This window comes from Epinephelus fuscoguttatus, linkage group LG4 (assembly GCF_011397635.1).
Source record: "Epinephelus fuscoguttatus linkage group LG4, E.fuscoguttatus.final_Chr_v1".
Taxonomy (NCBI): Eukaryota; Metazoa; Chordata; class Actinopteri; order Perciformes; family Serranidae; genus Epinephelus; species Epinephelus fuscoguttatus.
The window spans coordinates 12,194,034-12,207,583 of record NC_064755.1 but is presented as its reverse complement, the minus strand read 5'-3'; the positions used below and the strand labels follow the sequence as shown (position 1 = coordinate 12,207,583).

The 13,550-nt window shown below is 40.8% G+C and overlaps 1 protein-coding gene across 1 annotated transcript in view; it reads right to left on the bottom strand.

Moving 5' to 3' along the window:
* The window catches only part of edc4 (enhancer of mRNA decapping 4), a 35,245-nt gene that overhangs the window by 13,419 nt on the left and 8,276 nt on the right, over positions 1 to 13,550 (bottom strand). The window contains exons 13-26 of the mRNA XM_049574132.1: positions 13,261 to 13,327; positions 12,975 to 13,066; positions 12,221 to 12,399; positions 10,936 to 11,015; positions 9,819 to 9,951; positions 9,432 to 9,727; positions 8,986 to 9,216; positions 8,444 to 8,545; positions 8,075 to 8,218; positions 5,998 to 6,034; positions 5,489 to 5,636; positions 5,080 to 5,235; positions 1,913 to 2,028; positions 1,651 to 1,816 (exon numbers count right to left, since the gene is read on the bottom strand). Of these exons, the coding sequence (XP_049430089.1) occupies positions 1,651 to 1,816; positions 1,913 to 2,028; positions 5,080 to 5,235; positions 5,489 to 5,636; positions 5,998 to 6,034; positions 8,075 to 8,218; positions 8,444 to 8,545; positions 8,986 to 9,216; positions 9,432 to 9,727; positions 9,819 to 9,951; positions 10,936 to 11,015; positions 12,221 to 12,399; positions 12,975 to 13,066; positions 13,261 to 13,327 (1,947 nt within the window). The remainder of the gene's footprint in view (positions 1 to 1,650; positions 1,817 to 1,912; positions 2,029 to 5,079; positions 5,236 to 5,488; positions 5,637 to 5,997; positions 6,035 to 8,074; positions 8,219 to 8,443; positions 8,546 to 8,985; positions 9,217 to 9,431; positions 9,728 to 9,818; positions 9,952 to 10,935; positions 11,016 to 12,220; positions 12,400 to 12,974; positions 13,067 to 13,260; positions 13,328 to 13,550) is intronic.

The following is a 13,550-nucleotide window of genomic DNA, read 5'->3' as shown; positions in this document are numbered from 1 at the left end:
TCAAGTTTTTTTCCCCCAAATCCTGATCCGAGTCACTTAATTTTGAGTATCTGCCAATATATGAAGTCCTAATCCGAAACTTCATCAAGTACGTAAAGTAGTAGTAAAGTAGTAAAGTTATCAAAATCAATATAATGTATAGCCTATGACTGACTATTTCATAGCTCAGCAATGCATTAAGAAAAAAATTGCCTGCATCTAGCTGTTCCATATTTTTTAATTTGTTATTATTATTTATAAAATATTGATATTTAAAATAACAAACTCTCTTTTAAATCTTTTTGGCCTTGTCGCTGTCTCGAGGTAATTCCTCTGTCCATACTCTATTCCCTGTGTCTGTTGTTTTGGTGCAGCCTTGTCTGAGTTAGCCAAAGTGAATGAGCTGTATTCCGTTGAGTGTTTACTTTTGTTGTTTGTACATGTTTTACGCAGATTAAGCTATGTTATTATATTACTCTTTTTTACTCATGAGGTTTTTGTTGCATTTGCAGAGTTGTGATGTGTGGTTGTCACAAGAGCTGTGTCTCGTCTGAGCAGCGTGATGAAACACAATGTGCTATAGATGACAGCAAATCACAAGAGACTCACACTGACCTGAAATTAAAAGAGTGCTCATTACTTCAGTAAATAAAACAAATAAACAGTCTCATACCGCTTTTTGCTGTCGTTTATGGTGTGTGGTGTTTTGCCGCAGGCAGGGCTAAGCCCCTGCTCTTACACACACAAGACCCAAGCAGAGGAGAGGAGAGAGAGTTGCTGCTGCAGTCGTTGCGTTGTTATGCATGAAGGTTTCGCAAGTAAAAACACCAGCTGACGTAAAACAAAGGACAGGAATGTAGCGCAATATAGCCAATGCTGATTAGTTAAAAAATGCCTTGACTGGCCCCATTACCAATCATTGAGAATGGATCGAGACATCCTTAAAAACCATGCACCAAAAACAAAGAGAAAATGTGGGCATAAACGACAAAGCTGAAGGCTGGCACAGTAGCCGAATGGCAGTGCAGAGGCAATGCAGCATTCACAAAGTTACAGTCAATATTTACACACAAAAAGCTAAACCCTGAATTTGATCACGGATTAAATTTAAATTGGAACAAGCTCACAAGAGAACACATGCTCAGAGGGGTATTGTGGCCTCCCTATTTACTGCAGGGTAACTGTGTGTGTCTCCCCTCTGTACACATTATGACAGCCTTGGTACATTTAAAAAACACCAAGCTGCCAGCTTACAGAGGTGGGCATGAGCACAATCTCAGAATAAATAGGCTGCTTATCAACACATCAGTGCCCTGGCTCAGACTAAAAAGGCGTTGTTACAAAAGCTGTCCCTGAGCTTTTTGAAAGAGATGGTTATTTAATTAGACTTCCAGATAAACAGACCCTGATTTCAGGGCTAGATACAGGAAACAACTAACAGAAAGAAAGTGCCAATACAAGGTGTCTCAAAAAGGACAACAGTTAAAACATTCCAAAACTTTTAATGTCTAGACGTGTACTGAGTGAATGGATAGTCTATTTTCACAGCATGCAAGTAAAACAGTGACATTGCAGGAGGTTATCGCCATCATATCTTGATATCAGTATTATATTTTATTATTTATTTGCAAACAAAACCACAGAACTTGACGTTAGCCGAAATGGACTTACATTCTTGTGTGCCTTGTTTGAAGCTGTCGTTGATTTGTTGGAACATGGATTGGCAGCCTCTTTCAAAAACAGGCAGCACGATGCTTTGGAAGGTGTCTTTATAGGCTGCTTGGATGGGCCCCTGCATCGCCTCAGCTGCTGCTCGACCAATTGCATCTGTTGTATTCTGTAACCAAAAAGAAGGTACATTGAGCAGGGCAGAAGGGAGCAGGTGATGTTACAAAGATTTCACATTGGACAGAATGCAGGGCCAGCTGCTTACCTTTGATTTGACCACCTTGCTGACATTGTCCTTCAGGGTGACCTCCACGGCGGTCAGTTTAGCAGCAATTGTATTGTTCAGCTGACCTGTCACTGGCTCCAGACTCTTTGAGATTGCTAGAGAGGTGAAAGAATAAGCAAGACACATTAGCAAGAACTCCCTGATAATTAGGAATGTGATCAAGCCTGGAGGAAAAAGACAGGAACATCTCATTCTTGAATTTGAGGGCAGGAGAGGCGAGGCAAGAAAACATCTCTCTACAGACTGCCTAATTTTAGTGTGGCAGTCCAACACACCTCAGCTGCCTTTAGTATATCTAATTCATCTTATGCCTCAGGTGATCTCAAGCATGAAAATAACACTGTAATTTATTGATGTACAGCCTAGTGTGCACTCTGTCCATTTTTCTGTGCTGCGTTTTGCTGTGAAGATAAAAGAAAGCAAAAACAGCAAGTACACAAGATTCACTTTAAATCACAAGGGCCTGCTAGCCAGTCAGTGTTTGCTGCTAACTCAGATCAGGGATGTATTAATTCCATCTGCCAGACTGTTATCAGCAGCAATACTAACCTTATTAACTTAAGAGACCCGCAGGACTGCAAGATACTTCGACTGACATTAGTTGTCATATGAAACTAGAAGACCTAAGGAGCCCATTGGTAGCAACCATGTCATGGTAGGTTGTTGGGAAGGGGGCTAAATAACACTCCAAAGTTAGGCAACATTTTGGTGTGGGGAACACTAACATTTTCACAGGGGTCCCTTGACCTCTTACCTTAAAGGATAACTTCAGTATTTTTCAACCTGGGCCCTATTTCCCCATGAGTATGTGTGCGTATGATTCATAGGTACAACTCGTTTTAAAATTGGTTCAGTATTGAGGGAGGCGGATGCAGCCGGCAGCCGCGAAATGAGCTAAAATGGTAGATATGGGGCCAAATGTGTCCCATATAAGTTTGCGCATTAAAAGTGCTTTTTTTCACCACTGACCGGTTCAGATCGCCAGTGCTATCTCTGTAAATAGCATACTAAGCGTTTCCCTTACCCTTCACTTCCTCTGGGCTGTGTGTGACGTCATCTCGCGAGAGCTTTGCTTGTTGCTGGAAGAAAACAGAGGAGCCATGCTGAGCGCCGCTCAGAGTGGCACTGTTGTCCCGGAGTACAGTTGAGAGTTTTACTGCATCGGTATTATGGCTGCATATTTACCCAATTTCAAGAATGAGGATGAGCCCTTTTATTACGATGGCTGTCCCTACTTATTTGAGCCCGAGTATATGGACTAGGAGCTCCAAGAAACTGAAGAGCAGACGAGGATAGAAAGAGAGGGCCAATGAGCAGACGAGGGTGAAGCAGCGGCTGCACGAATGCGAATCTCTGAGGACTGGTGGTGCTCCTGTGGTTGCAACGAGTAGGACCTGTTGCCCAATATTCATGGTCTTGATGTGTCCTGGGATGATTCAGAAACTACCAAACGCTGTGTAACTACGTTAGAGGATTTCCCCCCTCTGATCAACAGGGCAGTGCTGGATACCATTTTTCATGTGCCCAAAATAAATTGGAGGAGGCGGCCAAAACCACAGGGGCCAAATGGTCAACTATCCATGAAGAATGTATAACTAATGTTTTTATTCATGTAATACTGATACCTAGAACTGTCTCCGAGACGCACATTTACTGCAAGCAAAGCTCTTGCGAGATGACGTCACACACAGCCCAGAGGAAGTGAAGGGTAAGGGAAACGCTTAGTATGCTATTTACAGAGATAGCACTGGTGATCTGAACCGGTCAGTGGCGAAAAAAAGCACTTTTAATGCGCAAACTTATACGGGACGCATTTGCCCCCATATCTACCTCGCAGCTGCCAGCTGCATCCACCTCCCTCAATACTGAACCAATTTTAAAAACGAGCTGTACCTATGGATCATCCGCACACATACACATGGGGAAATAGGGCCCAGGTTGAAAAATACCAAAGTTATCCTTTAAGAAATCTGAATAAAAATGGTTTCTGTGGGTACGCACAAGTTTCCCTTTTACAGACTTGGCAGCTTTATGTTAGCCCCATACAGCATGGGGCAAAAACCATGCAATTTATTTGCATGCAGTACAAATGTGATATTTTGCCTATTGTATTTGAATATTTCTGCATACTTTGGTCCCTAAACAGTCCTGGAATTGCATAAATTGGGTATGACTGACTCTTGTGGATTCCATGAGCCCAATTTTATTCATGTGTAACGATGTTAGTCTCCATCACAGTCATTTCATTGTTGTGAGACCATTTTGAAACTTGACATCACTGTATAAAATGACCTGTTGTGGCCTTTATGATAATCACAGCCTCCTGAAACTTTGCAATCACAAACTAGAGATCTTGGGCATTCACAAAATGGATGGTTTTCATAGATATAATGATAATAAGGGGGTTTCTCAGCAGTTTCTAGAACATTGCTTTTCTTACAGATAAGATAAATGACCCATCACAACATGCATTTTTCTATGGTCTTCTTCTAGGGCTCATTGTCTTAATGTGGTATGTCAGAGGTATTTTTGTGACCAATCCACATCAAATACACTTTATTTGTTAATGTCCTTATAAAATTCAGTGTTTCAGCTATCTGTTCCTTCAGACACAGAGGGCCAAGATCAATGGTGATAACATAAGCTATTCTATTCATAAAACTTAAAGTGGACCAAGCAATGTGCTTTGCTTAGACTTGAAGTAATCAAACTAAAGAAAGTGAGGTGAAGAAATACAAAACAATACAAGGCATCTTCAAGTGTCACTTAGAAATGGCACACATTTTTAAAAGTACCTTAGACACACCTACAACAGATAAAGAGAGAAGATTTGTGCATTTCTGTCTCCTGAACCAAGCATTCATTTGCAAGTGGGTGGTGGAAAGACTAGAGAAAATAAGCCAAGGACAGGAGACACCAGTGTGCTACATATGCAGACTGTTTAGATTTATACTTTGAGTCATCCTTGTCTGCAACTGGCAAAAAAACAAAATGGTGTGATACAACCATCGTGTGGTAACAAATGTGGACAACTGCTCCTACATACAGTCTACTTTATTTCAGCAGGGTAAAGCTCGGCTTTGTTACATTTGACTCTGTGATTGCTGATTTTTTTTCCTTGTTGATGTTTGTTTGTGTGTGCTTACTTTGTGGGACTGTTTTCTTCATCTCCTCTCGTAGCACTTTGTCCATTCTGTTGGTTAGCACCGTGCTGAGGGTGTGGCTGAGCTGCTGGCTGAGTTGTTCCTGAAGCTGCTGCTGATGATTCTGACTCTCTGCAAGAACTCGCTCTAGTCTGCGTTCTGAGGTCATGAAAGGTCAAGGCTCACAAGAATATCATGTGAAAGGCTCATCATCAAGTCCTACATGTGTACTGTTACAAAAACTTCATACAATTCATACATACAATTATGTAGACACCACCCTCTTTGAAGCCTTAGGTGACCTTGTGTACTCACTTTTAAAGTTAGTGCTTACTGGAAAAAGTTTTATGAGTGATGAAATGTTAACTGAAGAAACTACCAAAACAATGAGTAAGAAAAGACTGAAGGATACGCTCTTGTTCCTGGTGGTTGGTAAGGACGTGCTCTACTTGGGCCATAATAGTGCTCTGCATAGCTTCAATCTGTCCTCGCAGTTCAGTCAACTCCCTCTGCTGGCTGCGCAGCAGCATCAACAACTCATCCTGTACTTCTGCATTTATCTATGGAATGGAAACAATAATTGAAAAAGGAGACAAAGTGGACCAAGGGAAAGTGCTGCTGAAACAAATGAATTACACTCAAATGATTTTTTTGACTTTAATGCTGATATAAGTAGACAATAATTTGCTAAGAGATTGAAAGTGAATATAAAAGCTAGTGGATCAGCATCTGCCCACTTGTTTTGATATTTGCTGTCCCCTAGTGGCCAAAAATCAATTAATGGTTACAGTTACTTATAATGCGTTTCCAAGAGTACAAATCATTTTAAAATACAAAATAACTTTTCATCCATACATGGTATCATTGTGGCAATCAATGAATATAAAAGAAGCTGGCCAATATGTTTTATGATCACCTTACCTGACCAGAGTCCATTTGCCTGGACTGAGATGATTCACTGAGGACAAAGGAGAAAGAAGAGGCAAACACTTTTATTGATAATACTTAAACCAATGACACAAATCAGGTTTTCTGTTTATATGTTTATGTGTGTGTTTATACCGTATTTGCATTTTACCAGAGAACCAAACAATGTCAGCATTATTCCACTCCACTGTATGATTTTAGGCAGTATGCCAGCATCAGGGAAGCAAAAGAGGCGTGACAGGCATGACATGAAACACAACAGCGTCAGCCTCTAGTGTGACATGTAACAAACGTGAGCTTGCGGACATTTTCAGTTGCTGTTCTTCTTCTTTGAGTTAGCTGCTGACTGCTAGCAGTAGCTACTTTTTAAATCTCCCCAAGGGTCGTACACATAACACGGTGTCAAAACATCACCCACGTCCCACCCACGGTCCCTGTCCTGCCAGCTGTCACCTGGCTGTCCCTTTTTTACAGACATTGTTTCAGTGCTGCTACTACCTCTGATGCCGCCTTAAAGGTGAGACAACTCTGTCCACCAATTACGCAATTGTACCGTTTATACAGAATGGCAAGGTGATACATCGGTGGGAAATTCCCACCTTGAAGAGGTAGTGTAAAAGGGGCTTGTGACTCCATTACCAAGACTTGAAGAAAGCCAATTAACTGTAGCCAAATATTCCACTAAATACCATTAGTAATAAAAAAAATATCTGGAGCTACAAACACATTTTTAACCTGGTCTTAGTTTAATCTTGACAATCCACATAACCACAGTTGCTAAAGCTTTAGTTGGTAACTTATATATAAAATAACTAAGTCATATTTGTTGAAACTGTCATTATGTCCACACAGCATTAAATGACACAGATTATCTGTGGGAAAAAAATCCATTACCTTGTAACTCCTCTAATGTCATTTCTGCACATGATCAAGACCAATCAGAGGCCAGAGAATCTCTAACACATCTGTCAGTTACGTTAAGTCGCTGCTTGTGAACTGCTCAATCTGTCAACCTAAGCAGTGCTCCTGGTCAAATATGAATCAAGATTCTGTCCCTGCATTGCTCATTCTCACCTCAAATGTTTTTAGAAACAAACTGTAGTGTATTGGTTAGCTTTAAAATGAGAAATTTTGTGACTCTGCCACCATGTTGTAAACAATCGAGCTGAAACCCAGCACCCCCCAGGAGCCACAGCAAACTTTCTTGTTTTATAGCTACACAGTTCAATAAAATATGCTTCTGAAAACATCTGAGGTGAGAAACAGGCAATGCAGCAACAGAATCTCGACTCATATTTGATCATCACTGCCTCATTTGACAGTTTGTCCACAGATCACGGGCAGTGACTAACATGATTAACAGTTGTGTCAGAGACGACTCCGCTCTGATTGGCTGTTTTTGGTGTGCCACAATAGATTCTAGCAAATTCCAATATATTTAGCAAACATGGCAAAACATTATTTTCATAAATCTTACCAACTGTGGCTTTACGGGATGAATTAAAAGCAGTCTTGATTATTTTGCTACTTGATGTGACAATCAGTCCACATAAAACTGCATCTTAACAGTAATTTAAGTGTAACTAATCTCTTCCCTCTGTCAGTCAACAACCTATTATGACCAAGCCTAAGTGACTGTCTGACAATTTCCTGATGCACTCACTGACAGCATCATCAATCATTAAAGCGAGTTTAAAAAGACAATTTAAGATAGATCTGATTTTCTACCAATAAAAAAGTACCATTTGTACAGACTTTTTACATTTAAGAGTGGGTGTAATAACAAATATGGAAATGACTGATTCATTGTGATAAAAACAGCAGGTGACTCATTTCAAGAGGCCCGGTGCATATCTTAATTCCTATTTATATTGCTTTTACCTCAAACTAGGGATTTATGCTGCATTCAAAATATCAAATGACACAAGCTAAACATTGTTTCTCAACTCAACTTTTTCTCTACATCACTTTGTACCACTCTTTCAACTACATGTCACACACGCACGTCACAGATCTACTTAATTGTCTTTATTACATCCAAACTTCATACTCTCATACTTCATGCTCATACCTGTCATCTTTCTTGGTCTTCCTCTTTACTTTTGGCGAGCCTCGTGGCGAGGTCTTCCAGTCCTTAACCGGTAGTCTGTGAGAAGAACGAGAACCACAGTTTCCTGAGGATGATGCAAGGCTGGCCACCTCATCATCAGGGTCACTGGGTCAAAGACAGAAACATACAGATACACACAGAATAAGACAGCTGCTGTAATCTGTGTAGCAGAGTGTATACCACATACTCTCTAATAAAAAATCAATAAAATCAGAATGTTATCAATAAAGTGCTGAATTTGTGTTGCTCCTCGTCTTGTGACATCATCTAGGATGACACCGGCGTGTCGTAGTTGCATTAACAAAGAGACTGCTTGTTTATTTGTGTTACCTCTGCTCTGCGCCAGCTTCCTGACTGTCATTCTGTGTGAGGTGATAGGAGCGTCGATGGTAAGGTGAGCTCAAATGTCTGTCGTTTGACTCCTCTCTTGAACTACAACACAGTAGACACACAAGGCACAAACCTCTCTTAAATTTGTTTTTCACACTGCTTTCATAATTTCAACAGATATAAACACTGACCGAGTCATTTCGTCAATGCCATGTCATCCATTTACTATATGCTTGCAAGCCTTATGCAAATGCTTGTTTATGTTAATGTGTGTTCATGTCCAGATGCTTTATTTTCTTTTGTATGTTAAGGGTTTTGGAAATAGTGAACAAAACTGCTATACCAGTAATAATTTCCCATGTTTGGAAGAACACAAGCAGTTACAATCCTACAAAACATTATGAAATGCTTGAGACTTTTATAGTCATTTTCTCAAAAGTAAAGTGGTGGTCAAATTTTGAAAATACGTTTTTAGAACTTTGTTAAATCCTTCATGTAGATGTTTATGTTTAAAGTATGTATTTGTACATGCAAATTCTTACCAGTCACCAAGACCGTTGTCTCTTAGACTGTTCCTGGTTTCTCTCGTGATATCGGGTGCAGCTGGCCAAGGTGTGTGGCTAACACTACCATCTGAGGACCCTCCACCAACCCCAGGGTTCTCCTGTGATAAGGCGTTCTCAAGTAAAGATGGGGTGTGACTGAGTCTGGGCTCTGACTCTACGGCCCCGCCCACTGGTCCATCAGCACCTCCGAGTTCGAGGGGCAACAGGCTGAAACAAAAAACACAACAGTCTTGTCAATTTAAAGGCCAGTACTGGTGTTTTTGCAAGTGTGTTTCGTATTTTGGAGTGCATTTGTTTAAAAGCAGACAGACAGATGGACTTATCGACCTTGCTTACAGTTTAAGAGTTGTTTCTCATTGGGACCATTAAATCAGCATTTATTTTTGTGTAGGTTACATTATCATTGCTTGTCATCAACATACCTGTTGCTGTTGGCTGTACGTGGTGAGGTGAGAAGGTGCAGCGCAGATGCAGCAGAGGCCATGCTGTCTGTCTGAAGGGCAGAAAGAGGTAAGGGCTCCAAGCTTGACACCATTCCACGCTGAAGCTGCAGAGTCTGAGATGCAATCTCCGGCATGTCCTGGGACATGGCTGTGGAGGCTGAGGAAATGACATCAGGGGAGCGCGCCCTGGTCGGAGAAGCCAGAGGTGGCAGGAGGGGAGAATCCAGAACCTGAGGGCTGTCGAGTGCAAGAGGACCACTAGGGGACGCTAAAGCCTGGAGATGGAGATGAGGAGTGTTATGAAAAAAGACCATGCTGTTCAGAATATTAAGAGGCTGGTAGAAGCAGGAGAGTGTCCAGTCTTACTTGTAGGCTCTCCAGTCCAGGCAGCAGCACAGCAGAGGCAGCTCTTGGGCTGCTGGTGGAGGTGGAGACTGCCAAACTGCTGCTGCTGTTGTTCTCTGCTCTGTTAGGACTCTGACTCACATCGTCTATAGCTCTGCATACAAAAAAAACACAGACACACTGTACTCTGGGATACACGTTCACATGTGTGATCAGAGGTTGTTATTCTATAGTTGATAAACAGTTGTCTGGGTCCAGACCTTTGAATATGCCTACTGCACCAAGTTCAAGTTCACTGATTCATCTGGCATTGTGACATGAAACAGCGGTTTCTCAGTTAATATAACAAACAACCAATGAGCACCTTGGGGGGAATCAGCGCCATGGGTGGAACTAATGTCAAGCTGTTGTCAAGCGTCGTCAAATGGTGCGCTGAAATCAATGAGTAGTAATAACAACAACAGTGAACGCCGAGAAAGACGCCACTATGGAAGTTGTTCAAAAGCAACATGTCTTCTCAATATCGCCTGACATCGTAGTTTATTTTACTTCGATTCACTCCACTCCTAAAACCCTGGCAAAACAGATCATCAGTGGGGACTTAAAATGACATAAGATTCTGGCAGATACATTAAGTTGGTCTCTAGAAATTGGTTGTGAAGAAAATCCAATCCCCCTCCCTTATGGAAGTCGTTTAGAGTGGAGGCATTGTCAGACTGAAGATGGAAAGTGTAGGGAGCTGAAAATTCTGTCTGATTTCAGGCAGGATAAACAGAGTTGAGGAAGAAGAATTGAGAAATGAGAAAGAAAGCAACTAACATGTAGCGAGTACTGACGGTCAAAAATTTAAACTCAAACATACCATTAGCATACCATTGCTAACATAAAAGAAAATAGCTGTTGAGGTAACAAAATACCCAGTAAGTTCTATGTGACTGGAGTAACGAGAGTTAAGAAGCAATCAAAAAGTTTCATGATGAAAATGTAACAATCCATACAATCCAATTTCCAGCTGAGATCCTAAGTGCATGTGATTAGGATACAGACAAAAGGAATGTTGTTATATTGCCAGATTATAAAATACATGTGCTAGTCACGACTGACCTCTTATTCTTCTAAACTGCATAGAAAAGCTCACCTGTTAGTTGAGTCCGAGTTGCTGCTGATAGCTGTCACAATAGTCAGACTGCTGGCACTGCTGCCAGGAGAGGCCGGTACCTGGGAGGTGACAAAAAAGTGATTTACAAGCAGCAAATACAATGAAGTGTTTCTGGGAAAAAAACTACTCAAAACACTACTTTCTACATTATCCTGCATTATTTACCTTGTCATACTTTCTGATGTTCATCAGTTCAAAGAATACTTCACCCACAAAATGATCATTTGAATAGCTTTTTCTTGCATGCCTCCAGAGTGAATGAGGAATCCAAAAACAAAGAAATTTTTGATGAACTATAGTAAACTGGGGCCAAAACTATATCAAAACATCTGTTTACAAACTCCCACACAATTCTTGCAGTATAATCCAGGTCTCATTTATCCAGTTGTTAGTTAAAACCCTTGCATATAAAAACTCTCACACGCATGTGCGTGCAGCTGAAAATACAACTGGACAAATGAGACTCTGATTGTACCGCACTGGTGTGTGAGATTTTGTAAATGGATATTTTGATAAGGTTTTGCTGTTATTTAACACAGCCCCCCTTTATTCCAATTCATCAAGAATATTTTCCATTTTTGGATTCTTCGTTCACTGTGGAGTCATGACAGAAAACAAAATTTTCTTCAAGAATTCAGCGAAACACGGGTTAAGTAATAGATAGAGAAATCATCATTTTGATGATCACAGTGATCAAAGTATTCCTTTAACATTTTGTAGGAGATTGCATGAAACTGGACAAAAGTAAAGAAACCTGTAGACAACTCGGATGGGTCATGTCCCAACCCAAATGAATCCATGACAGTCACATTAATGATGAAAATCTTTAGAAAAAATGTTATCAGAGAGTCTTGTTTTGTCTAGTAATAACACAAATCTCATCCTTCAGTTACCTCCCAGCCTTGCGCCTCACACGTGGATAAAACTGAAGACCCACTTTATCTTTGGCTCTTTAAAGTTGTGTCTCCATGTAAACTCTATCAGCCACAGTCAGTAGGCAAGTTGGTCTTTAGTTTGTAAAGACTGTGTATAAACAGGACTATGGGCTTGTGTCTGCTGAATGCCGGTAGCATCACTCAACCGATACGTGGGAGAAGGTGCTATTCATGGGGCCAGATGTTGCTAGGCAACAAATACGAAAATGTTTGAAGCACGGTGTTCTGTTCAAGTGTTTTGACTATTTTGTAAACTGCATGCTGGAGTCAAACATCAACCAGACAGCCCATAGAAAGATAGAGAACAGCAGAATAAAAAGTGTTTTTACCGAAGTACTTGGTGTCATGAAGGCGTCAGGAGTCATCAGCTTGGTCCCACTGCTGGCGCCTGAGTTTGACAGGAAGTCAGTGGGAGCAGGAAGCGATGGGATCTTCCTTAGGTCAGTCTGGGAGCCACTTCCTGATTCCTTGTCAGAGCTCTGGTCAGTAAGATGGTCTGAAAACCCTGCTGGACACAGAATCAAAGAGTGCTTCATTTGTTAGGTGATATTTGACATACAAAGAAGGCATACACTCAAGGTGCCATGTGAAACATGTAAAGCAAATAAACCAATGTGTCTTTATAGCATCTTTTCATATTCATAATCCACGATTTCTATAATAATTTCGCACTGAAACATTTAATGAAATCTAAGGTCAAAGACCAAATCAAAGGATGGAGGAGATGAGACAGTGAAATGAAAGGGGGAAGATCAGAAAGAAGCGCAAGAGTTAAATACAAAAACTTGCTCCAATAATGAAAATATTTATCCCTTTAGTAAAAGACTGAGTTAAATGTTTAACACGCTGGATAAGTCAGCTCTTAAGTTACATTGCATACCTGTTTTTAAAAATAACTAATTTAATATTAACCCATCCCAATGTATTTCTATCTGAACTAAACCTCTATAGCTTTTATCTTTTCACAGTTTCTGCAGGAGAATTCACAGAAGTTAACAAATGCCCACTATGAGAAAGAAACGTACAAATAAAGATTTGTCCTTCGCACATGTTCTTTTTTGACTTCTTGGGAGTGTGACTTACCAAAACCATCTTGGGAATCAGAATGGGGCAGGAAGGCTGCAGAGCTGGAACCCAAGTTGGGCTGAAACCAGATCTGGACATCCTGCAGACTCCTGAAAACAAATACAGACACAAACGCGCTAATTTAAGACGACTGTGATTATTAAGACTTCACTTGACTGTTCCAAATGAAAAGCTAGTCTTTGGTGTTTGGAAACTGTAACCACACTGCCCCTTGGCGACAATAAAGCTCAGCTCAAGCAAATTTGATCTTAACGCTGACATCAGGCAGTGGAAGGAAACTTACTTGGTGTGAACACAGTAGAGTTTTATTTGTATCCCAGACTTAGACTCTGTGGGTCCTTGAGTGCCCTCTGAAAGAAAACACAAATACACACACACACACGCATGCATGCACGCACGCACACACAAGTAATGCTGTGTTAACTGGGATCAATGCTGCTACATATTTAATGCACATTTTAATTCAATAGTGTTCCCAAAAAGTCCCAACTGAAAGCTGAAAGCAAATGAATTGCTTGTTTTAAATATAACCATGTGTTACAGGGAAGATCAAAGATTACAGGAGTGAAAAGA